Source organism: Rhinopithecus roxellana, chromosome 4 (assembly GCF_007565055.1).
Source record: "Rhinopithecus roxellana isolate Shanxi Qingling chromosome 4, ASM756505v1, whole genome shotgun sequence".
In the NCBI taxonomy this organism is placed as follows: domain Eukaryota; kingdom Metazoa; phylum Chordata; class Mammalia; order Primates; family Cercopithecidae; genus Rhinopithecus; species Rhinopithecus roxellana.
The window spans coordinates 9,158,421-9,183,834 of record NC_044552.1 but is presented as its reverse complement, the minus strand read 5'-3'; the positions used below and the strand labels follow the sequence as shown (position 1 = coordinate 9,183,834).

The following is a 25,414-nucleotide window of genomic DNA, read 5'->3' as shown; positions in this document are numbered from 1 at the left end:
CAAGGCTGAGAAACCATGGGGCAGAGGAAGCTCCTTTACAGTGGCCACAGCCCTCCCGGCTCTCCATGTAGGATTCAGGTCTTTGAACCTGGTTAGCGCAAGGATTAGCATCTGTCAAGCACCTTCAGAGCAGAAGAGATGTCAGATTGCCTTTGCCCACAGTCTAATCGACTTGCTTCTAAGCAATCAGTCTTCTAACAGTCAACTCAGTCAGATCAGTCCCAGGGATCACTAAAGTATCCATCCATAGCAAAGCAATAAAACAGGACACAATGATCATCTTCAGGACAAAAAAAAGACATTTTATAAGGAGCACAGTCAATATACACATTGGCGGGCTTTCATGAGGGCCTAATTCCTCTGTCTTAGAAAGTTGACAGGCTGTTTGGATCAAGCAAATTTTTTTCCATGCTTAGGAATCTTTCTGTTCAATTGAGTCTCTACTGCCACATCTAGCTCTCACATGGGGCCAGGAAACGGAGATCAAACATCCAGTTCTAACTAACATTTTCTAGACAAGACACAACCAAGAAACCATGCATTGTCTGTGGATACAATTTCTCTCCATGAGAGTCTGAAGTTAGCGGAAGCAGCAAATCATATCAGAGTAGCCAATGCCACAATCAGTTCAGCTCAAGCCCACCTCATATTAAACCTGTTTCCAAGGGTTTTACGGCACAGTTTGCTCTACCATGATCACCACGTGAGCCCTTCTGGCACTTACTTAATATAACACTTCCAGGAGCAGATGTGCTGATAAAGTTTATTTACATTAATGTTCTCTCATGTCAATCACACGTAAGCCCTGGAAGTTGGTTTTTATATACAGAATCCAGTACCTTCCTGGGAGAACTACTTTTTTCCAAAACAAAAGACGACACAATTAGTATGATAATTGCAGAGTTTAATGAACACCGTGCTTCACTTCAGGGTCTCATCTGGAATTTCAGAGTGAACTGTGTCCAGAGGCTGCCAGTGGCAATTCATGAGGGAGTTGTAGAGTTCTTCACTTTTCACCATAAACTCTTGGTTTGATTCCTCAATATTCAAATGAAGATGTGGATCTGCAGAAGCCAATAATGGATATGAAAAAGATAGTTTTTTACAGGACACATACTAGAAATAGTTTAAAATTAGAAAGCTTTTAGAAAGCAGGCCAGGCGCGGTGGCTCAAGCCTGTAATCCCAGCACTTTGGGAGGCCGAGACGGGCGGATCACAAGGTCAGGAGATCGAGACCACCCTGGCTAATACGGTGAAACCCCGTCTCTACTAAAAAATACAAAAAACTAGCCGGGCGACAAGGCGGGCGCCTGTAGTCCCAGCTACTTGGGAGGCTGAGGCAGGAGAATGGCGTAAACCCGGGAGGCGGAGCTTGCAGTGAGCTGAGATCCGGCCACCGCACTCCAGCCTGGGCGAGAGAGCCAGACTCTGTCTCAAAAAAAAAAAAAAGAAAGCATTTGCAGGAAGTATTGCAGATAGTAAAGGTTAAAATTCCTAAATTGCGTATTTCCTTTCAATAAGACTTGAAAATAGAAATTTAAGCTATAAAAGTAGTAGTATCATCAAACTCAATGAGCATCCAGCTGACAGAAGAGATGGAGAAAAAAAATGGACAGATTTGAGATGCCTGGGGGATGGATTCAATTTGGGAGGAAAGGGAAAAAGGAAGGTCAAGAATGACTGCCATGTTTCTGGCAGGTGCCAGGTAGATACAATGCTAAACAATGAACCAAGCCAAGGGCTCCTTGGACAGGGGTTTGTAAAAATAAACATGCTACTTTAACTGCTCAGTTAACAGACTAATGTAAGTGAATAAATTTTATACAGCAACTAATTCAGAAACACAGGAGGACGTGGCCTTCCATCTCTGAAACCTGGAACCCTGTGACGAGATGGTGTTATGTTATTGCAAACGTATTAAACCTGGATTTTCAGCCCAAGTTGCCAGGTTTCCAGAGCTTTCCAAGGCTTTCAAGGTCATTAGTTTTTTTAATGTAATCTATTTTTTCCTCTCCTTGTACTGAACATAATTGAAGAAGCCTTTTATGTTTTCCTTTGTAATTTTTGCAAGCCTCAGTTCCTTGTGGATCATAATTTGCTTCCTAATACTCATATGGGTTCATGCTATTCATCTGTATGTCTATTAAGGACTAAATCTTTGCCCCACAAAATTCTTCTATAAAAAGCCTAACCCCCACAATGTGAAGGCATTTGGAGATAGGGCCTCTGGGAGGTTAGATGAAGTCATAAGTGTTGGGTGCTGCTCTGATAGAAGTAGTGCCCTTACAAAAAGAGACAGCAGGCAGGACACAGCAGCTCACACCTGTAACCCCAACACTTTGGGAAGCTGAGACCAGTGAATTGCTTAAGTCTGGGAGTTTGAGATCAGCCTGGGCAACACACTGAAACCATATCACTACAAAATATAAAAATAATTTTTTTTTTTTTTTTTTTTTGAGACGGAGTCTCGCTCTGTCGCCCAGGCTGGAGTGCAGTGGCCGGATCTCAGCTCACTGCAAGCTCCGCCTCCCGGGTTTACGCCATTCTCCTGCCTCAGCCTCCCAAGTAGCTGGGACTACAGGCACCCGCCAACTCGCCCGGCTAGTTTTTTGTATTTTTTAGTAGAGACGGGGTTTCGCCGTGTTAGCCAGGATGGTCTCGATCTCCTGACCTCGCGATCCACCCGTCTCGGCCTCCCAAAGTGCTGGGATTACAGGCTTGAGCCACCGCGCCCGGCCAAAATAATTTTTTTAAAAAAAAGAACAGAGAACTTGCTCATTCTCTCCTACAATGTATGCATAAAGAGGTCAAGTGTGGAAACAAGAAGGCTGCTGTCTGCAAGCCAAGAAGAGAGCCCTCGCCAGAAACCAAATTAGCCAGACCCCATATATTGGATTTCCAGCCTCCAGAACGGTAAGAAAATAAATTTTTGTTTAAACCACCCAGTCTATGGTATTTTGTTACAGTAGCCCTAGAAGACTAATGCAGTACCCTTCTGTATTTATCATTTTAGAACCAAAATGGTAAAATAGGCTTTAGTCATCATATTAATTTCATGAGCTACTTCTCACTTTTCTTCACTGGAGTCATTCATGATTGTGTTGTCTGATTCTTATTCTTTAGAGCTTCCCATCCCTTTTGAGTCATCTTTCCTCTGAGCATTTCTGGTCATAAAAGTAGATGTTTCCCTTTTTTCCCCCTAAACATTCTGAAATTTTCTTATACTTCTGTCCCCGGTTCCTTTCCTTTAGCGTTATGGGCAGTTGTCTGCTAACGGGTCCCTGACTGCATGCCCCGGGTGGGGAAAGAGGAGTTAGGATTATATGCTTATGAGCATGCTCTCCACTTAACCTGTGGCCAAGAAAACAGACACAGTGTGGTCAGCTCCAAACCCCGGATTATATGATCTCTGCCCTTCCAGTGATGTTGACCAAAACTATAACAGAAGCCTATTCAAGACAAACTAATTATACTATCCCTAAACCTGTGCATCTTCTAGACCAGTGTTGTCCAACACAGTAGCCACTAGCCACATGCAGCTATTGAGCATTGCTGGCCCTCATTGAAATGTGATGTAAGGATAAAATATATACCACATTGAAAGCAGAATGGTGGTTGCCAGGGGATGAGGGAAGGGAGAGTGAAGAGTTGTTATTTAATGGGTATAGAGTTTCAGTTTATATAATGAAGAGTTCTGGAGATGAATGGTGATGGTTACACAACATTATGAATGTACTTAATACCACTGATACATTTAAAAGTCTATTGCTTCTTGGCCTTTTGGCTAAGATCAAGTGTGATACATTTAAAAGTCAAGATGATAAATTTTATGTTATGCATATTTCACCACAATAGGAACAACTTAAAAATCTGCTTGAAGGTAATGTCTGAATAGCCCTCAGAATAAGGGTCCCCTCAATCTGCAGGTGAGGGGGCGGCCATTAAAAGAAAAATGATAGAAGAAATATATGCTCCATTTCAAAGACTTGATGGAAAAAGAAGTTGTTTTTATATTGATTGCATGTTGGAATAATATTTTGGATATTGTCTTAGTTTGGGCTGCTAACAACGTATCAGAGACTGAGTAGTTTGTAAACAACACACAGTTATTTCTCACAGTTCTGGAAACCAGAAGTCCAAAATCAAAGTGTTGGCATAATTGGGTTCTGGTGAGGACCTTCTTCTGGGTTGCACACTGCCCAGAAGTCGTATTTTCACAAGGCAGAGGGCAGAGAGAGGAATCAAATTCCCTCGTGACCCTTGTAAGGTCACCAATTCCATTCATGAGGGCTCCACCCTCATGACCTCACCTAATCCTAATCATCTCCCTACAGATCCACCTCCTAAAACTATAACATTGGGAGTGAGGCCGGGCGCGGTGGCTCAAGCCTGTAATCCCAGCACTTTGGGAGGCCGAGACGGGCGGATCACGAGGTCAGGAGATCGAGACCATCCTGGCTAACCCGGTGAAGCCCCGTCTCTACTAAAAAATACACACAAAAAAAACTAGCCGGGCGAGGTGGCGGGCGCCTGTAGTCCCAGCTACTTGGGAGGCTGAGGCAGGAGAATGGCATAAACCCGGGAGGCGGAGCTTGCAGTGAGCTGAGATCCGGCCACTGCACTCCAGCCTGGGCGACAGAGCGAGACTCCGTCTCAAAAAAAAAAAAAAAAAAAAAAAAAAAAAAAAAAAAAAAAAATTGGGAGTGAGGGTTTCAACATATGAATTTGGCGAGGGGGAGGAACACAAATTCAGTCCATAACAGATATTAGGTTAAGAAACATTAATTTCACCTATCTCTTGAGTTGGTTAATTTGGCTACTAAAACATTTAAAATTACCCACATGGATAGCTTTGTATTTCTCACTGTCTATTTTTTAATTTCTAAATTTTCAAACTGACAGAGAAAACTGTATTTACCACATATAACATAATGTTTCAAGTATATGTTCATTGTGGAATGATCAAATGATCAAATAACTACCTCACATAGTTATCATTTTTGTTGTGGAAACACTGAATATCCACTAAGTATTTTCCTTTATTTTTCCTTTTTTTTTTTTTAAAGACTAGTCAAATGCAGCAGTAAGAATCAGAGTAGAACAAAAAATTCAGTCTGCAACTGACTAAACAACCAATTGCGATAACTCACCTTCGAATTAACCTGTATTTTTCACTATAATATTTCTTCATTAACTATAGTCACCATGCTATAATATATAGTATATATGTTATATATACTATAGTGTATATATACTGTATATTATATATAATATATATTATATACATATTATATATATATAATATATATTATATACATATTATATATATATAATATATATTATATACATATTATATATATATAATATAATTTTTTTTTTTTTAGACGGAGCTTTGCTCTTGTTGCCCAGGCTGGAGTGCAATGGTGTGATCTCGGCTCACTGCAACCTCTACCTCCCAGGTTCAAGCAATTCTCCTGCCTCAGTCTCCTGGGTAGCTGGGATTACAGGCGCGGGCCACCACACTCGCTAATTTTTTGTATCTTTAGTAGAGACGGGGTTTCACCATGTTGGCCAGGCTGGTCTCAAACTCTTGACCTCGTGATCCACCCACCTTGGCCTCCCAAAGTGCTGCGATTACAAGCGTGAGCCACCGGGCCCGGCCTACAATAAATCTCTTGAAAGGTGTTCCTCCTAACTGAAATTCTCTATCTTTTGACCAACATCTCCCTATCACTCTCTCCCTGCAACTACCCCAGCCTCTAATAACCACCATTGTATGCTCTACTGCTATGAAATAAGCTTTTTAAGATTCCACATGAGTGAGATCATATGGCATTTGTTCTTCTGTGCCTGGTTTATTTCACTTAACATAATGTCCTCCATGTTCATCCATGTTGCCACAAATGACAAGACCATCATTTTTATAGTTTAATAGTATTCTATTGTGTATATACATATTTTCCTTATCCACTCATCCACTTATGGGCACTTAGTTTGATTCTATATCTTGGCTATTATGAATAGTGCTGCAATAAACACGGAAGTACAGATGTCTCTCTAACATACTGATTTCATTTCCTCTGGATATATGCCCAATAGTGGGATTGCTGGATCATATAGTAGTTCTACTGTTAATATTTTGAGGAAACGCCATACTTTTTATAATTGCTGTACCAATTTACATTCCCACCAACAGTATGCAAGGGCTCTTTTCTCCACATCCTACCCAACATTCATCTTTCGTCTTTCAGGCTGTCCTAGACCTGGTGAGCTCTTTCCGGGTTTGGCAAAGCCAGACGCTGACCGGGCTGAGGAGTGGGACCGGCAGCGCTGGACCACCCTTTACCAAGCGCAGAGGTGCCCTACCCGCCGGCTCTCAACAGGGCGAGCGGCCCTTCCGCTGTGCAGAGCGCAACCTGGGGATCCCGGGTCCTTGTGCGGTCACTTACCTGGCCCCACCTATCCGCTGAAAACTGGGTGGACGGCCTCCCAGGGTCCCGGCCGATATCGCGCGGGGCAACTTGTGCGTGTGCGTTCACGCAGGACTGCTGCTCACCCAGCAGTCCACGATTAGGGCTATTTTTGTATTGTTAATAGAGACGGGGTTTCACCATGTTGACCAGGCTGCTCTTAAACTCCTGACCTCACGTGATCTTCCCACCTCAGCCTCCCAAAGTGCCAGGATTACAGGCGTGAGCCACCGCACACTCGGTCATTTTTTATTTCTATGAAGAATGCCATTGGTATTTTGATAGAGTACATTGAATCTGGCTGGCCACAATGGCTCATGCCTGTAATCCCAAAACTTTGGGAGGCCAAAGCTGGTGGATCACCTGAGGTCAGGAGTTCAAGACCAGCCTGGCCAACATGGAGAAGCCCTGTCTCTACTAAAAATACAAAAATTAGCCGGGTGTGGTGGGCACCTGTAATTCCAACTACTTGGGAGGCTGAGGCAGGAGAATTGCTTGAACCCTGGAGGAGGCGGTTGCAGTGAGCTGAGATCAAATACCACTGCCCTCCAGCCTGGGCAACACAGTGAGACTGCCTGAAAAAAAGAAAAAAAAAAAAAAAAAAAAAAAAAAGCAGAGCACAGTGGCTCAGGCCTGTAATCCCAGCACTTTGGGAGGCCGAGACAGGCAGATCACGAGGTCAGGAGATCGAGACCATCCCGGCTAACACGGTGAAACCCCATCTCTACTAAAAAATACAAAAACTAGCCGGGCGAGGTGGCAGGCACCTGTAGTCTCAGCTACTCGGGAGGCTGAGGCAGGAGAATGGCGTAAACCCGGGAGGCGGAGCTCGTAGTGAGCTGAGATCAGGCCACTGCACTCCAGCCTAGGCCACAGAGGGAGACTCCGTTTCAAAAAAAAAAAAAATGAGATTGCATTGATTCTGTAGATCACTTTGGGTAGTATGAACTTTTTAATAATATTCATTCTCTCAATCCATAAGCATGAGGTATCTTTTGTATCTTCAGTTTCTTCCATCTACACTTTTTAGTGGTCAGTATAGACATCTTTCACCTCAGTTAAATTTATTTTTTTTGTTGTTTTTTTGAGACGGAGTCTCGCTCTGTCGCCTGGGCTGGAGCGTAGTGGCGCAATCTGGGCTCACTGCGAGCTCCACCTCCCGGGTTAAATTTACTCTTAAGTTTTTGTTATAGGTATTGTAAAGGGATTATTTTCTTGTTATCTTTTTCAAATAGCTATTAGTGTATAGAAACAATTTTGTGTAGTAAAGTTACAGGATACAAAACTAATAAGTTTATTAGACCTAACAGTTTTTGGCAGAGTCTGTAGGGTTTTCTTTACAGGCATACCTTGGAGATACTGCAGGTTTAGTTCCTAACCACTGCAATAAAATGAATATTGCAATGAAGCAAGTCACATGAATTTTTTGGTTTCCCAGTGCATATAAAAGTTGTTTATATTGGCCGGGCATGGTGGCTCATGCCTGTAATCCTACTACTTTGGGAAGCCGAGGCTGGAGAATCACTTGAGCTTAGGAGTCCAGCCTGGGCAACATAGTAAGACCTTGTCTCTATTTAAAACAAAAAAAATTTAAAAGAACAAATTTGGCCAGGCACAGTGGCTCACGCCTCTAATCCCCACACTTTGGGAGGCTGAGGCAGGCAGATCACAAGGTTAGGAGATTGAGACCATCTTGGCAAACATGGTGAAACCCCACCTCTACTAAAATACAAAAAATTAGCCAGGCGTGGTGGTGCACGCCTCTAGTCCCAGCTACTTGGGAGGCTGAGGCAGGGGAATCACTTGAACCCAGGAGGTGGAGATTACAGTGAGCAGAGATCGTGCCACTGTGCTCCAGCCTGGCAACAGAGCAAGACTCCATCTCAAAAATAAAAACAAAAAAACAAAAAGAATAAATTTGCTTACAATGTAATTACCTTAAGAAATAGTTTATTGCTGCCAGGCATGGTGGCTCACGCCTGCAATTCCAGCACTTTGGGAGGCCGAGGTGGGTGGATCACCCGATGTCAGGAGTTTGAGACCAGCCTGGCCAACATGGCGAAAACCCCGTCTCTACTAAAAACACAAAAATTAGCCGGGTGTGGTGGTAGGTGCCTCTAATCCCAGCTACTCAGGAGGCTGAGGCAGAATAATCGCTTGAACCCAGAGACGGAGGTTGCAGTGAGCCGAGATCATGCCACTGCACTCCAGCCTGGGTGACAAAGAGTAAGACTGTCTCCAAAAAAAAAAAAAAAAAAAGAAAAAAGAAAAAAAATAACTTATTGTTAAACAGTGCTAACAAAATGAGCACATACTGTTGGGAAAATGGCACAGATACACTTGCTCAGTTCAGGGCTGCCATAAACTTCTAATTTGTAAAAAAAAAAAAAAAACCCATAGTATCTGTGGAACATAATAAAGTGAAGTACAATAAAATGAGGTATGCCTGTATATCACATCATGTCACCATCAAACAAGGACAATTTCACTTCTTCCTTTCCAACCTGGGAAACTTTTATTTCTCCCTCTTGCCTAGTTGCTCTGGCTAGACTATTATGGCTACTTCTATTATGTTGAATAGAAGTAGTGAAAGGGGGCATCCTTATACGGTTTCAGATTGTAGAGGAAAAGCTTTCAATTTTTCCCCATTCAGTGCAATGTTAGCTGTGAGTTTGTTATATGGCCTCTATTGTATTGAGGTACACTCCTTTTATACCTAATTTGTTGAAAGTTTTTATCATGAAGAGATACTGAATTTTGTCAAATGATTTTTCTGCATCTACTGAAATGATCGCCAAGCGTAGTTGCTCATGCCTGTAAATCCCAGAACTATGGGAGGCTGAGGCAGGCAGATCACCTGAACTGAGTTCAAGACCAGCTTGGGCAACATGGCAAAACCCTGTCTCTACCAAAAATACAAAAAATTAGCTAGGCATAGTGGCATGCACCTGTGGTCCCAGCTACTTGGGAGGCTGAGATGGGAAGATTGGTTGAGCCTAGGAGGCAGAAGTTGCAGCCAAGATCACACCACTGCACTCCAACCTGGGTGACAGAGTGAGATCCTATCTCCAGAAAAAAGAAAGAAAAGAAAGAAAATAAAAATAATGTTTTTTGTCCTTCATTCTGTTGATGGGATAATGGAATGTATCGTGTTTATTAATTTGTGTATATTAAACCATCCTTGCATCCCTGGGATGAATACCACTTGTTCATGACAGATGATCTTGTTATTGTGCTATTGAATTCAGTTTGCTAGTATTTTATTGGGGACCTTTGCATCTATGTTCATCAGGAGTACTGGCTGTAGTTTTTTCTTGTTGTTGTGTCCTTTTCTGGTTGTGATATCAGAGTAATGCTGGCTTCATAAAATGAGTTTCAACGTATTTCGTCTTCGATTTTTTGGAGTAGTTTAAGGCGTGGCGTTAGTTCTTCTTTAAATGTTTGGAGGCTGGGCATGGTAACTGTAATTCCAACCTGTAATTCCAACCCTTGGGGAGGCAGAGCTGGGAGGATCGCTTAAGCCCAAGAGTTTGAGACCAACCTGAGCAACAAAGTGAGACTCCACCTCTACAAAAAATAAAATGAAAAATAAATGTTTGGTAGAATTAAACAGTGAAGCCAGCCATCAGGACCTGGGCTTTTCTTTGATGGGAGACTTTTTGAGACAGGGTCTCACTCTGTCACCCAGGCTGACATGCAGTGGCACATTCATAGTTCACTTAAGCCTTGACCTCCTGGGCACAAGTAATCCTCCTGCCTCAGCCTCTCAAATATTTGGGACTACAGGCACATACTACTATACCCAGCTTTTTAAAAAATTTTTGGTAAAGATAAGGTCTCACTGTATTGCCAAGGCTGGTCTCAAGCCGCTGGACTCAAATGATCCTCCCCCATCAGCCTCCCAAAGTGCTTGGGATCACAGGCATTATCCACCAGGCCTGGCCTGATGGGAGACTTTTTATTACTGTTTCAATTTCTTCCTCATTATTGGTCTGTTCAGGTTTTCTATTTCTTAATTTAATCTTGGTAGGTAGTAGATTCTATGTGTCCAGGAATTTACTCATTTCTTCTATGTTATCCAATTTACTGACGTATAATTGTTCATAATTGTCTTTTATGTTCCTTTGTATTTATGTGGTATCAGTTGTAATGTCTCCTTTTTCATCCGATTTTGAGTTTCTTTTGTTCTTAAAGGTTTGTTGACTATCTTTTAAAGAAACCAACCCTTCATTTCGTTGATCTTTTGTATTGTTTTTCTAGTTTCTATTTATTTTCGCTATAGTCTTTTTTTTTTTTTTTTTTTTTTTTTTTTTTTTTTTTTTTTTGAGACGGAGTCTCGCTCTGTCACCCAAGCTGGAGTGCACTGGCCAGATCTCAGCTCACTGCAAGCTCCGCCTCCTGGGTTCACGCCATTCTCCTGCCTCAGCCTCCCGAGTAGCTGGGACTACAGGCACCCGCCACCTCGCCCGGCTAGTTTTTTTGTATTTTATTTCTTTTCTCCTACTAATTTTGGGTTTACTTTGTTCTTGTCTTCTAGTTCCTTGAGGTGCAATTGCATTACATTTCTACTGACCAGTACTGTACCAGATTGATGACCAGTCAATACTTGAGTGGTTATCACATGGCAGAAGCTGTTTAACCACCTAAAAGTACTTTAGACCTAGCATGCCCACACTTCCTATGAGAAAGGTAACAATGTCCCCACTTTACAGAAAGTAAAGCAGACACACTAGAGATTAATTTGTCTTGAACTACAGAACTAGTAGGTGGGATCTGAACCCCGTGGCAGTCTGTATCCAAAAAGCAGACCTTTACCTCTATTATTTTGATAGAGACAGGGGACAGCCAAATGCCTAGGCAAATAGGGAAGGGTCCCTGAAGAACCTCCAACCTGCCCAAGTCATTGTGCACAGGGGGCTTGGCTAAACATGCCCACAGTGAAAAATTCCATCCCTTAACACATGTGCAGTAAGGGAAATAAATCAATGTGGAGTGGCTCAGACTAAGGGCCCACATGCACACTGGAAGAATGAGGAGGAGTCACCAGGAATTCACACCTTATGCAGGGGAGGAGCCTGGCCTTTTCAATTTGTGTGTGGTAGCCTGGTATTCAATTTGTGAGGTGGAAACCTGTTTTGGATCCTTCTTTTTTGTTAAGAGCTTTCCTTTTGCTTAATTAATTCCATTCTCCTCACCCTTCAATGTGTTCGCATGCCTAATTTTTCCTGGTTGTGAGACAAGGACCCAGATTTAGCTGAACTAAGGAGGAAGAAATCCTGCATCAATTTTAATAAATTGCATAACTGATGAAGGCAGGAAGAGACTCACACTTAACCTGAAAGAAATCCCAGAAAGTTTAAATAAGCACCCTTTACTCATGTTTAAATCAAAGTACTAAAAACTAGAACTGCTCAATAGCATATAAAGATTTCTTTTCAACACCAATTTGATTTAAACACTGAGCACCTACCAACATGCGAACTCTGAATTAGTCACAGGGGCTACAAAGACTGATAACAACATGCTCCCTTCTTTGATAAAGTCATAAAGGCAGTGGGTGGGTTTGTCTGGTAGGGGCAGGGGTTTGGGCAAGAGACAGAAACGAGACAAACATGTGATAAGACAGACATGTGATAAGAAAAAGGCAATAGTGTTCTCTGTATTTCTCCTCTATTTTTCTTTCCCATTACTTAAAATAAAAGCAGCAAAACATTTTTTCCCTTCCTCAAATAAGACACATTCAGAGTGTTTGTCTCCAGGCAGACAAACTTTGTTCTTTCGAAAACAAATTGCGAAGTACAGGAAGCACCACACAGACTGACACTACAGTGCTGTCCTGTCAGGTACCCCAGGATCCAATAATCCTGAGGCCACAGCAATTACCTCATGCTCTCCCCACTTGAAAAACAGAATTAAAGCATAATTTTCCTCAAAGTCTAAACTTACAAAGGAAATGGAGCTTAAGAAAAATGTATTGGCTTGTTATTGTTTGGGAATGTCCCCTTTTCTCAGTCCTTCAGAAAGACCCAAAGAGGTGGCTTAGCTAAAGTTGTTCCCATAGAACCAGTTTCTAAAAACAAGAGAAATTACTGAAGCATATGGCTTAGGCAACCTACATTGGAATTTTCCAATAGAACCTCCCAGTTTCTAGCAAGCTGAGTGAATGAGAAACCAGGAAATGGGGTTTTGTTTCCAACCACTTCAGTACAAGGTTTATGTTACCTTCTAGTGGGTCTTCATCTTGGTGTTCAGCTAGAGGTGTGGTTTCCTGCAACAAAAAATTATCTCATGAGAAAACAATTTCACTTAAAGGTCTAAGGTCAATACATACTTTATTGGGAAAAACTCTAGCTCTCAAAAAAACTACCTAAAATAAAAATAATATTGAAAATTAATCTCTTTAAATCCACTTTTGAATTTGATTCAAAGAATCTTTAGGTGACAGTACAATTATGAAAGAAGTAAACTGAGTCACAGAAGAAATGTCACACAAAGAGGAGACAGCCTAACAAGGGCCTCTGGCCCCTGGATTTTCTGGGACCTAACTAGCATCCTAGAGCCTGAGCTAGGAACCAGACAGCAGGGACCCTGGTATCCAGGCTCCTTATTTCCTGTACTACATGCCTGTACCTAGAGTTCTGCTCCTCCTTCCAGAAGACAATCTGTAAAGTCTCCATGAACACGTTTTCCTCATGGGCTTCTAATCACGTCCTCAAACCCATGGCTCAGCTAAGAACCAGGACATTAGGTGCTCAAGAAAATGCAGAGGCTACAGCAAAGCAAACCAATCATATTCTTACATAATGAGAGAAGTAAATGGCAGAGGCACTCCCAAAGTAAATCTTGGTTGGTTAACCCAGACCCTATTGGCTCTACTGGGGCAGCATACGTTTTTATGATTCCTCTATGTAGACCTGTTGGGAACCTGTATTTTTAAGTATGGCCAGCTATTCCAAGGAATCACTCTATCAAGAAAGTGCTGATCTAGCTCCTGGCACCTAATTAAGCTTCCCTTGCTAATAAGAATGAGAAGATACTAAAAGTCAAAGATCACTATCTTTTCAGTCTATCTGAAAGTATGCCTCCCCTTCACTCTGAAATATATTGAGGTTTGGAAAATAGGTTATACAGCTACCATAAATTTCAAAAGACAATCTGTGTCTGTTTTCTACTTAGATATGGCTAAGACACCCGGCATGGTGGCACGCAGCCTGTAGTCTCAGCTACGTGGAAGGCTGAAGCAGGAGGACCACTTGAACCCAGGAGATCAAGACTGCAGTGAGTTATGACGGCACCACTGTACTCCAGCCTGGGCCAAAGAGCAAGACATCAGTTCCAAAAACTAGTTATATAAAAAGGAAAGAAAGAAATGGCTAAGACACCCAGAGTCCACACTTCTGTAAGTCCTTTCCCATGATACAAGACTAAGTAAGCTCATATTTCCTCCTTTCAATGTGTGTTCTGGTAAATGTGGATGCTCAATAACCAGGATGAGGGAAGCAGGAACTATCTGGAGACAGAGCATTCTCTCTGGTCTGAGGGCCACCTGCCAGTGTATGCAGCTGGCTGCCTTTAAAGAAAAACACATTTATAAAAGGCTTTCCTCAGCTAGAGATAGTCTGGGAAAGCATGCTGATGGACCACAAAGACCTGAGAATCATTTTGGAGACACCCACCTCCACAATGTCAAAATGTAAAGGAGAGGACTGGAGATCTACCCTTTAACCTGGGGAGATAAAGGTTATGGCCAGAGGCACAGCACATTGCGGGAAGCAGGGAATAACTAGGACATCTTGGAGAGGACACGCTTTATTAGAGAAGACCAAAATGGGGACGTGTGAGTAAAAAAGCGCCACCATGGAGCCTTATCATCTTTAATTTTGCTCAGCAGCTTCCCAACAGGGAACACCCAGCAGGATGGCAGGCAGATGGCACAGTGGGGTCACCACAACCACAAAATATATTTATATAATTCTTGTATGAAAAAAATGCATGTTATAGTAATAATTTGGCTAGTGGGTGAAATAAAAACCCCAGAATGTGCCAACAAAAAATGGACAGAGGAATGGAGAGAAAGGGTAGCCAGGTAAGAAAAAAAAGGATGTTCATTTCTTAATTTTCTCAAGAGTGATGAAAAATCAAGAAATACTTTCGTTTCTGAAGCTGATAATATACTCATTCCTATACTTCTCTATTTAATGATATAAGGGTAACCACCAAAAGACAGACCGTCTCCCAAAAAAGAGCAAAAAGAGGCAAAAGAAAAAAAAAAGAGTGCCAAAACCTCAGGCAACGTAGTGAAAGACTTTTTTTTTTTAAGTGCTGCAATATCAAACATTTGTTAAAAGGGAAAAACCCAAATTGGGTCAAAAGGGGGAAAATATGACAAGAAATCTAACAAGATATTTTACACAAGAGGCACACCTAAAACAAAAAAAAAAAAAATTGAAAACGAAAGTTTGGGCAGTAAAATATCATAATACAAAGCAAATGTAAGTTTTAAAAGCCAAGGGACTAGATACAAAATTCAACTTTGGTTTTAAGGCAAAGATCATCACACAAACGGTGTCACTCCACATATTAGGAGACAAGCCAGGGTGGCGGAAGTCCATAACATTTAGACTCCAAAGCGTTAATTTCTCTAACATGTGAATATCTTATGCAGTCAAGCAAGAGGGACACAACTCAACAGAAAAACCAGAAAGAGGATATCAAAGTCACAGAACACAGATGCCAATAAACATTTCAAGAGGTATTTGCCCTCAATAATAGACAAATACCTCTCTGCCCCATTAGATTGGCTAATCATACACAGACAAATGTAGAGTAGCAAGAACACCCACAATAACGAAAAGTGTAAATTCATGCAGACTTTAGGTAACTTGCTATTAAAAATTTTTAATGTTATATCCTTTAATCCAGCCCTTTCACATCCAGAAACATATTCTTGGGGGAAAAAAAGCAACACCTCAGACAAATGCTTGAAGATAAGTAAAAGAAAGTTTGTTAAAGCCAGAAAATATTTAAAATTGTCAGATAACGGATGAGCTAAAAATCGCTCTATGTCTAAATGAGCTCGCTCTGTTGCTCAGGCTGGAGTACAATGGCAGAGTCATGGCTCACTGCAGCCTCAAACTCCCGAGTTCAAGCGATCATCTTGCCTCCGTCTCCCAAGTAGCTGGGACTACCTGCGTGAGCCATCTTGCCCAGACCATAAGTGGGCAATTTTTTAAAGAAAGGTCTCCTTATGCAGAAGCAAGCAAAGAGCAAACCAGTATGTACTGCACAGCTCATTCTTGCCTAAATCATTCCCTAACCACCAAAACAGAAAGACGAACCACACTGATTTAGCAAGAGTACAGGAGAAAGATCTAGAAGACATAGATCCACTCCACAGTACTTTCTTCTAAGTGGGAAGGGAATGGGGATGAAGGAGGGGTGTTTGAGGAGGAACTTTTCCCTTACTTCAATACATCTTTGTGTGATTTCAGAAATATGTCACTTCAGTAATTCAAACTATTAAAATATCTTTTTAAAGTGTGTTTATGTCCAACTGCTATAAAACAAACCCTAAAACTACCTTTTGTCCTATATTAAGTGTTAAAGAGTAAAATATATTGAATTATGATAATCTAAAATTTAGTAGCAAGAATTTAGACAAAGACTTCATTAGCCTTTTGTTTTGTTTCTGGAAGAGAATGGGAAATTATCTGCAAGTGAACACTTCTAGGTTATACATGTCCAAACTCAGCAAATCATATAAATCAAACATGTACCGAGACTTTTTGTGTATTATACCTCAATAAAGCTATACAAAATTAGGCTATCAGCTTTACTCTCTAGTATTAAAACAGGTAGCAAAAGCCATGCTGTGGGAATTTGGATGATAGGACACAGATGTGTGAAGATAGGAAAGTGATGTTTACTATTGGGCACACAAATGACACAAGACTCATTCCAGCAAGGAATACCTTAGGCATAACCAGAGTTCCAGCTGTGTGTTCAGGAGTCTCACGTGCAGAAAAACAGTCCTGTCCATTTCCATCCACTGCACAGCCATAGCTGTAGCCAGAAAGAAGGTATGAGCTGTGCTGTCGTGCATACCAGTTGCCATAGAGGTAACCCTGGTTGGGCTGGAACTCCTGCTTCACTCTAATAGCAAAGGGGAGACTACAGGAATGAGAATCGTCACCAACCAATGCAGAATCATCCACAAACCCCCAAACCCTTTCTTTTCTCTAGGAAGTTTGCAATAAATTGAACATCTGTGTTCAAAGCCATATAGTTTGATACCTAACGTAGATGACGGGTTGGTGGGTGCAGCAAACCACCATGGCACATGTATACCTATGTAACAAACCTGCTCATTCTGTATATGTACCCCGGAACAATTTTTAAAAAGCCATAGTTTGTAAGTTACCAACAATTACGTAGCAAATAGAACAGTAACAGCTTTCCTTTTCAAAGTAGGAGAAAAACACTCACCTTTGCCAGTAGCAGTAATAGTTATTTTGTTGAGCTATGCCAAAACCTGTAAAACTCTCTCGTTGGGCCATTTATCCAGAAACTTCACAAAAAGAGAGCAGAATCCAGTTTTTATTCCTGCGTCAAAAATTCCAGCTTGTGGGCTAAAACCTCCCAACCCTGACAAGTCTCGCAACTACAGCTGAGATAATTACATTTAGTGGGAATTCCTGCTAGGCAATTAATTGCTTGGCTTTCCTGACAAATGGGGCACAGGTGTGGGTGGGGGAGGGGTGTACTGAGGCACCTGGGGGAATTTCTGGCTTCCACCTGCCAGCCCTCTGTACCAACTGTCAGGCCAGGGGGAGTCAGCAGAACCCCAAGGAGGGACAGAAGGGGTAGGTGTGTTGGTCGACAATGAAGGATAGTCTCCACTCCACCCCTTACCATAACACGTAAAAGAGGAAACTTTAGTAACTAAAACCTTAAGACAAATACATTTCTCTCCTCAGTTCCCTGCTGAGAATAACTATTGGAACTAGCACCTACTGGCTCTTTCTTTTTTTAATCCGATGCAGGTTGAAAGCATCATCCAACTAGCTGCAAAATTAAGACGCAGAGAAGAATGTGCTCCCTCGCTCCCTTCCCTCCTCTCTTCCTTTTCTCTTACACCCTACATTAATGAGAGTACACGATACAATTTTAAAGAAATATTTCTCTGGTTCAGTATTTTTTTTAAAAGCATGATAAAGCTTCCCAAACTTTGATGTGCATTCAAATGACCTGGACTTGTTTAAAATGTAGGTTCTCTAACTTGACAGATTTGGAGTGGAACCTCAGATTCTGCCTTTATTAGCCAGCTCCCACCACTTTAAGTAGCAAGGTTACACAGTGTCAAAATTCAGGATAAATTCTAAGTCCATATGGGGCACTTAGGGTTTGGCCATTTCCCTGCAGCTTGCTAATAACTAAGTTCTTAATGTATTTTCTATTTACCTGTAATGTGAAAAATAGCAAACGTGATGAATTCAAAACCTTCAGATCATTCAATCATTCACCAGTTGTTGAGCTATTACTACACTCATCCCTTTGTATCCATGGGAGATTGTTTACAGGATCCCCCTCAGATACCCAAATCCTTGGATGCCCAAGTATAAAATAGTGTAGTGTTTGCAAAGAACCTACACACACCCTCCCTCCCATAAACCTTAAATTCTGTCTAGATTACTTATAATACCTAATGCAATGGCTATATATTACTTCATGTGGCTTCATCAGTAGTATCCGGCATGTGGCAAATTCAGATTTTACTTTTTGAAACTTTTTGGAGTTTTGGGTTTTTTCTTTTTTTTTTTTTTTTTTTGAGATGGAGTCTCCCTCTGTCACCCAGGCTGGAGTACAGTGGTGTGATCTTGGCTCACTGCAACCTCCACCTCCCAGGTTCAAGTGATTCTGCTGCCTCACCCTCCCCAGTAGCTGGGATTACAGGCACCTGCCACCACGCCTGGCTAATTTCTGTATTTTTGGTAGAGACAGGGTTTCATCATGTTGCCCAGGCTGGAGGGCAGTGGCATGACCTCGCCTCACTCCAACCTCCGCCTTCCATGTACAAATGATTCTCCTGCCTCAGCCTCCCCAGTAGCTGGGATTACAGGCACCCACCATCACGCCTGGCTAATTTTTAGTAGAGACGGGGTTTCACCATGTTGGCCAGGCTGGTCTCAAACTTCTGACCTCAAGAGATCTGCTTGCTTTGGCCTCCCAAAGTGCTGGGATTACAGGCGTGAGCCACCGTGCCCTGCCTCCCAAGTATTTTCAGTCCATGATTGGTTGAATCCAGGGATGCAGAACCCACAGACTCTGAGGGCCGACGGTATCTGCAAGGCAAGGCAACTAGCATTGATGATATACTGGAGTTTATACGGAGTGGATTTCCCCATGTCTTCAAGGGAGATTTTACTGATTAGCAGCTGTGGCAGACATTGTTAAGTGACACCCAATATTGGTTTATTTTCTTCCTTAATAACAATTCTGATTTCACCTGGGCTAGCAATAGGCCCAAGCTAAAACATTACATTTCCTAGCTTCTCCCTTGCAGCAAGATGTGGCCAGGTGGTCAGTCCGGCTAAGAAGATGTAAACAGAACTAGTAGAAGGGAATAGGGGAAAGCTGTGTGGGAAAATGGTATTTGCTTAGCTGGAAAGGGGGCTTTCTGTCCTCTCCCCTCTCCCCAGGTCTGGTGCTATGATTACAAATACGATGGCTTGTGTCAGAATAACTCTGCAGCTGCCAGGCGCGGTGGCTCACGCCTGTAATCCCAGCACTTTGGGAGGCCAAGGCGGGCGGATCACGTGGTCAGGAGATCGAGACCATCCTGGCTAACACAGTGAAACCCCGTCTCTATAAAAATACAAAAAAATTAGCCGGGCGTGGTGGTGGGCTTCTATAGTCCCAGCTACTCGGGAGGCTGAGGTAGGAGAATGGCGTGAACCCAGGACGCAGAGCTTGCAGTGAGCTGAGATCGTGCCACTGCACTCCAGCCTGGGGGACAGAGCGAGACTCTGTCTCAAAATAAAAAAAAAAAAAAGGAATAACTCTGCAGCTATCTTGGACTGAGGTGACATCAGGGAAGAAGTCATGCAGAAGAATACTGGGATCCAAGACAGAATGAGTCTGGGTTACTGATGACTAAGGACTCCTTCCACTAGCACTAGACTGGCCTACCACTGGTTTATTTTACTTAATGAATGTCTTGTTTAGACCACTATCGTTATGTCAGGTAAAATACAATTCCTAACTACTATAGCTTAGACAGCCAATAAAACATGTCAGTTAAAGATTCTTTTTCTGTAACAGTTTTTTTTTACTTCTCTTATTATAGGACTGACTTTATTTTACACAGAGAAAATCACAATTATGGCTATGATCAGGTAAGCGTTGAGGCTGCAGTTGGAAAGGAACGTGGAAGTTGAACACTGAGGAGGTGGTAAGGAGGCTGAGGAAGACAGAGGTCGATGTCATCATGTTGAAACCACCTAGGAAGATGGCAGTAGCGATGGAACAGAAGGTTGTAAGCAAGATCCCAGGGTAAAGATGGACACTTAGGCCTTGGACATGACAGTAACAAGGACTCACAAGCAATGTTTTGCTCGCTAAAAGCGCCAAATGCAAACCTTCTGTTTCAGTTAGATTACTCCCATGAGCCGGGCGCGGTGGCTCAAGCCTGTAATCCCAGCACTTTGGGAGGCCGAGACGGGCGGATCACGAGGTCAGGAGATCAAGACCATCCTGGCTAACATGGTGAAACCCCGTCTCTACTAAAAATACAAAAAATTAGCCGGGCGACCTGGCGGGCGCCTGTAGTCCCAGCTACTCGGGAGGCTGAGGCAGGAGAATGGCGTGAACCCGGGAGGCGGAGCTTGCAGTGAGCTGAGATCCGGCCACTGCACTCCAGCCCGGGCGACAGAGCAAGACTCCGTCTCAAAAAAAAAAAAAAAAAAAAAAAAGATTACTCCCATGAAGTGGGTGAAGCAAATTTCTATCAGGCACACTACTGGACAGGTTCAGGGCAAGTACAGCATTATCTCCACCTCCCTTTGTGCTGGGAAATGCAAAGGAGACCAAAATCTCCAGGAATACATTCACGTGCAACCTCCATAGTCCTTGAATTTAAGAGTTGCTACCTGTCGCACTGAGAAAGGAGGGGAATTCAGCAGGAATATGAGATTCTCGTGGTATTTCTAACAGGGCTTTTTCTCTACTGTATCCTGCTTTTACCCCAGGATATCCACCTTACCACCCTCGCCACCCAAGAAGAAAAACTAGCTTTTACTTTAGCAAACCAAAGCTAGGCACTCAACAAATACTTGTTGAATGAATGAATAAATCAGAGCATAGCTCAAGTGCAAAAATCTTTTCAATCAATAATTTAAAAACAAAGCTACAAAACAATATAATCCTCTCATGCTTTAGTGTTGATTAATGAACTCTCAACATTGGTTGTTTCTTGGCAACTGCAGATTTCACAAGAATGAGATTAAATGGCTTTTTACATCCTGTGTTTAGAAAGGGAATAGAAGGGTTTACGGGAAGTTATGCTCAGGTCAAATCCAGTTAAACATATATAATTCTCCATTGTCTTTCTTCAGACAATCAAAATCCACGATCTAAGATCTGAAACTACTGCCACAGCCATGCATTAAATGAAATGCTGCTGCTTTCCTCTCTGTAAAAGAGAATGTTCAAGGCCGAGGACACAGAAAAAAGAGCAGCATTACTGGCTCTGTTATTTAGCTGTGTTCTTGAAAAAGTCACTTCTCCAGACATATCTCAGCATTTATAACGTAAGACTGAACCTAAGAGTGAATCACTGCATTTTACCCTTAATGAGGGTTAAATAATCTTTTTGAAACAGTACTTAAATTGTAGCAGGACAAGCCGCAGACAAAACCCTTCAGACACGAAGTTAAAGAAAGAAGGGCTTTATTCGCCCGGAGCTTCGGCAAGACTCGTGTCTCCAACAACTGAGCTCCTGGAGTGAGCAATTCCTGTCTCTTTAAAGGCTCACAACTCTAAGGTCCGTTTGAGAGGGTCGTGAGAGATTGAGCAAGCAGGGGGTACTGCATGCATTGGTAATTAGAACAGAACAGAACAGTATAGGACAGGGATTTTCACAGTGCTTATCTATACAATGTCTGTAATCTATAGATAACAGAACCAATTAGGTCAGGGGTCGATCTTTACCAGGCCCAGGGTGTGGCGCCGGGCTGTCTTTGGATTTCATGTCTGCCTTTTAGTTTTTACTTCTTCTTTCTTTGGAGGCAGAAATTGGGCGTAAGACAATAGGAGGGGTGGTCTCCTCCCTTAAAATCGTAATGCGCTCCTCCAAAAATGCATATCCACATATTTGCATATAATTTCATGGGATTCAAAACCCCTGAAACTTATCCAGAATCCCCCCAGATTAGTAACACCTGGACTAGATGTTGTCTAAGTCCTCTGAGCTCTATAATTGGTTCCACTGATTTCTAAGTTTTTGGGGGTTTTCTTTTTTGTGTGTTTTTCTTTTTAAAGTAAAACCACTTTGAGTTATGTTCATGGTGCTTACACCATGGTTTCCATTCTAGAACCAACTATATTCTAAAATTCCTGGTTGGAACAAAAGTTACTTAAGCAAGTAAAAGTGTGACAGCCTGGTAACAGGTTCTTTTTTTTTTTTTTTTGAGACGGAGTCTTTCTCTGTCGCCCGGGCTGGAGTGCAGTGGCCGGATCTCAGCTCACTGCAAGCTCCGCCTCCCGGGTTTACGCCATTCTCCTGCCTCAGCCTCCCGAGTAGCTGGGACTACAGGCGGCCGCCATTTCGCCCGGCTAGTTTTTTTGTATTTTTTTTTAGTAGAGACGGGGTTTCACCGTGTTAGCCAGGATGGTCTCGATCTCCTGACCTCGTGATCCACCCGTCTCGGCCTCCCAAAGTGCTGGGATTACAGGCTTGAGCCACCGCGCCCGGCCAACAGGTTCTAAATAATCACCTTTTTATGGTGATAAGCTAAAATTTATTTTTAAAAAGCATTAAACAAGTATTAATACTTCTCAAACAGCTGTTGAGATGTCCCTGGGGTAAGGAGACAGGGCACCAGGGACATTCCAGAAGTAACATAATATACAAAACATGATTTTGAAAGTTTTAGCGTTTTTAAAAAAATTTTTGGATGAGAGTGTAATACTTTTGCATTAAAATGAACAGATACATTGTGGAGTAAAATGCATAAAGGCACATTTTTAAAGATAAAATGTGAAACTTAAAATGTCCTGCAGGGCGCCGTGGCTCACGCCTGTTATCCCAGCACTTTGGGAGGCTGAGGCAGGCAGATCACGAGGTCAGGAGATCGAGACCATCCTGGCTAACACAGTGAAACCCCACCTCTATTAAAAACACAAAAAATTAGCCGGATGTGGCAACGGGCACCTGTAGTCCCAGCTACTAGGGAGGCTGAGGCAGGAGAATGGCCTGAACCCGGGAGGCAGAGCTTGCAGTGAGCCGAGATGGCACCACTGCACTCCAGCCTGGGCGACAGAGCGAGACTCCGTCTCAAAACAACAACAAGAAGTCCTGCTTATTAGTATCTAGTCTAACGTCCAGAGGACACTCACTTCACACTCCTCTAATCTTAGTGGTTCTCTGGTGGAAAGTTACACATTACACAAAAAGTAATCTAAATCGTAAAATAATTTGACTTTTTGTAACACAATGAAGATAACTAGCACAGAGTGAAAGAATGCCTTTTTCTTTTTTTGAGACAGAGTCTCACTCTGTTGCCCACCTTGGAGTGCAGTGGTGGGATCTCCGCTCACTGCAACCTCCACCTCCCTAGTTCGATTCTCCTGCCTCACCCTCCCGAGCAGCTGGGACTATAGGCACACACCACCACACCCAGCTAATTTTTGTATTTTTAGTAGAGAAGGGGTTTCACCACGTTGACCAGGATGGTCTTGATCCTCAATCTCTTGACCTCGTGAAAGTGCTGGGATTACAGGCGTGAGCCACTGCGTCCGGCCTTTTTTTTAAGACAGAGTCCTGACCTCCAGTGATCCGCCAGCCTCGGCCTCCCAAAGTGCTGGAATTACAGGCGTGAGCCACTGCATCCAGCCAAGAATGATTTTAGAAGGGTGAATTAATACAAGGATTTCCACTAGACTGAGAATTAGTTTGTCAACAGCATTTCAGTGTCTGAGAAGTGCTAACATTTGGCCTTGACAAAGCTGGCAGATGATGTAGAAAGTAAAGTTTCCTCTTCAAAGTTTCCCTTCTTGTTAAAGAATAAATCCTACGTGTTAGAAACAATAGTTTCTTTTAAAGACTAACTTACTTCAAGCCTCCTTGCCTTGTGCTAATAACTCTTTGTTAAGCCCTATCCTATGCAACTGTGGAACGTGCTCACAGGCAAGTTCCAGCTCACAGCCTATTTAGCAAATCGGGTATCGGTGTAAGATTATGAGGTCCAGCTCCAGCCAACGGATGCAGGACACAGCAGCAAGGACAACCCAAATGAGTAAGGTATGTCTGCTTTGCCTTTGTTCAGGTGTGCTCTCGCCATTGTTCCATCTGCAATGGAGCACCCTTTCTGCAGAAAGTAAACATTGCCTTGCTGAGAGATCTTTTGTCTCCGTGTTGACTTTTCTTCGTGGCACCGATTATCTATCTCTAACGATGACAAGGCCTTTCCTGCACTGCAATGACAAGCAAAGCATCCCAAGTGAAATCATTTCCGCAAGACTCAAACCGGCCTCTATTAATTAACATGTACTGACAATTCAGAATACCACAGAAGAAAAGTTATTGGAAACAAAAGGGTCTAAGCGCTCAAGCATTGTATTGCACTTGAAATGGAGGCTGAAGATTTGACAAGGATGGACTATGCATCTTGTTTACCAAATGACCTACTACAGTGTTTATGAGAACTATACGAACCAAGATTTACTCTATTCGGAGCTTGTGGGAAAGCTGTAATGTCTAACACAAACCTGAATCTCTAAACCTTATTAAACAAGACTTTTTTTTTTCTTTGAAACGGGGTCTGGCTCGTCCCCCAGGCTGGAGTGCAGTGGCGCGATCTAGGCTCACTGCAGCCTCCTGGGCTCAAGCAATCATCCCACCCCAGCCTTCTGAGTTGCTGGGAACACAGGCGGGCGCCACTACGCCGGGGTAATTTGTAAACATTTTTGTAGAGACGGCATCAAAATATGTTGCTCAGGCTCACTCTATCTTCCTAACTTTCAAATGAAGGCTCTGGCCCGGCGCGGTGGCTTACGCCTGTAATCCCAGCAACTTTCGGAGGTCGAGGCAGACGGATCACCTGAGGTCGGGAGTTCAAAACCAGCCTGGCCAACGTGCAGAAACCCTGTTTCTGCCAAAAAAATTAAAATTAGCCAGGCGTGGTGGCGCATGCCTGTAATCCCAGCTACTCGGGAGGCTGAGGCAGGAGAACTGCTTGAACCCAGGAGGCGGAGGTCGCGGGGAGCCGACATTGCGCCCCTGCACTTCAGCCTGGGCAAAAAGAGCGAAACTTCGTCTCAAAAAAAAAAAAGAAAAAAAAAAAAAAACAAGGTTCACTGCTCCCTCCCCAGGACGTGCCGCAACCCTGGACCACACAACCCCAGAGTTAGACAAGCGGAGCAAGCGGGCAGAGAAAGTGTGCAGGGCGGGGATTCTGGCCCGGGCAGACGCGAACGGGGACACATCTAGCACACCGGGTCCGTCCAGGCAGAGTGAGTGCTGCGCCGCTGGAACAGGTCACCGAGAACCCTAATCCCACCCCTCCTTGCCCTGTTAGCGACAGAAAGGCTTGTTCCGCTGTTTCTTGAACAAAAACTTCTATCCTAGTAGTACATAGCCCACGACAATAGGCGATGCCTGCACCACAGCCACTACCCACCCGGCCGGAAGTCGGCCCCGCCTCCTCCTGACGTCACGGAGATGAGG

General features: G+C 43.0%; 1 protein-coding gene across 2 annotated transcripts; it reads right to left on the bottom strand.

The window, feature by feature from the left end:
* Positions 1–883: 883 nt before the first annotated feature.
* Positions 884–25,373, bottom strand: C4H6orf52 (chromosome 4 C6orf52 homolog). Of its 2 annotated transcripts, XM_010357158.2 has the most exons (5): positions 25,258–25,373; positions 16,957–17,038; positions 16,443–16,641; positions 12,694–12,739; positions 884–1,064 (listed from the first exon to the last, which is right to left on the bottom strand). In XM_010357158.2, the coding sequence occupies exons 2-5, from the start codon at positions 17,025–17,027 to the stop codon at positions 922–924; spliced, it is 459 nt and encodes a 152-aa protein (XP_010355460.2). In that variant the 5' UTR covers positions 17,028–17,038; positions 25,258–25,373; the 3' UTR covers positions 884–921. The 2 variants fall into 2 exon arrangements, with proteins under 2 accessions (XP_010355460.2, XP_030785279.1); XM_030929419.1 differs by lacking the exon at positions 25,258–25,373 and having other exon boundaries at positions 16,443–16,623; positions 16,957–17,100.
* Positions 25,374–25,414: the final 41 nt, after the last annotated feature.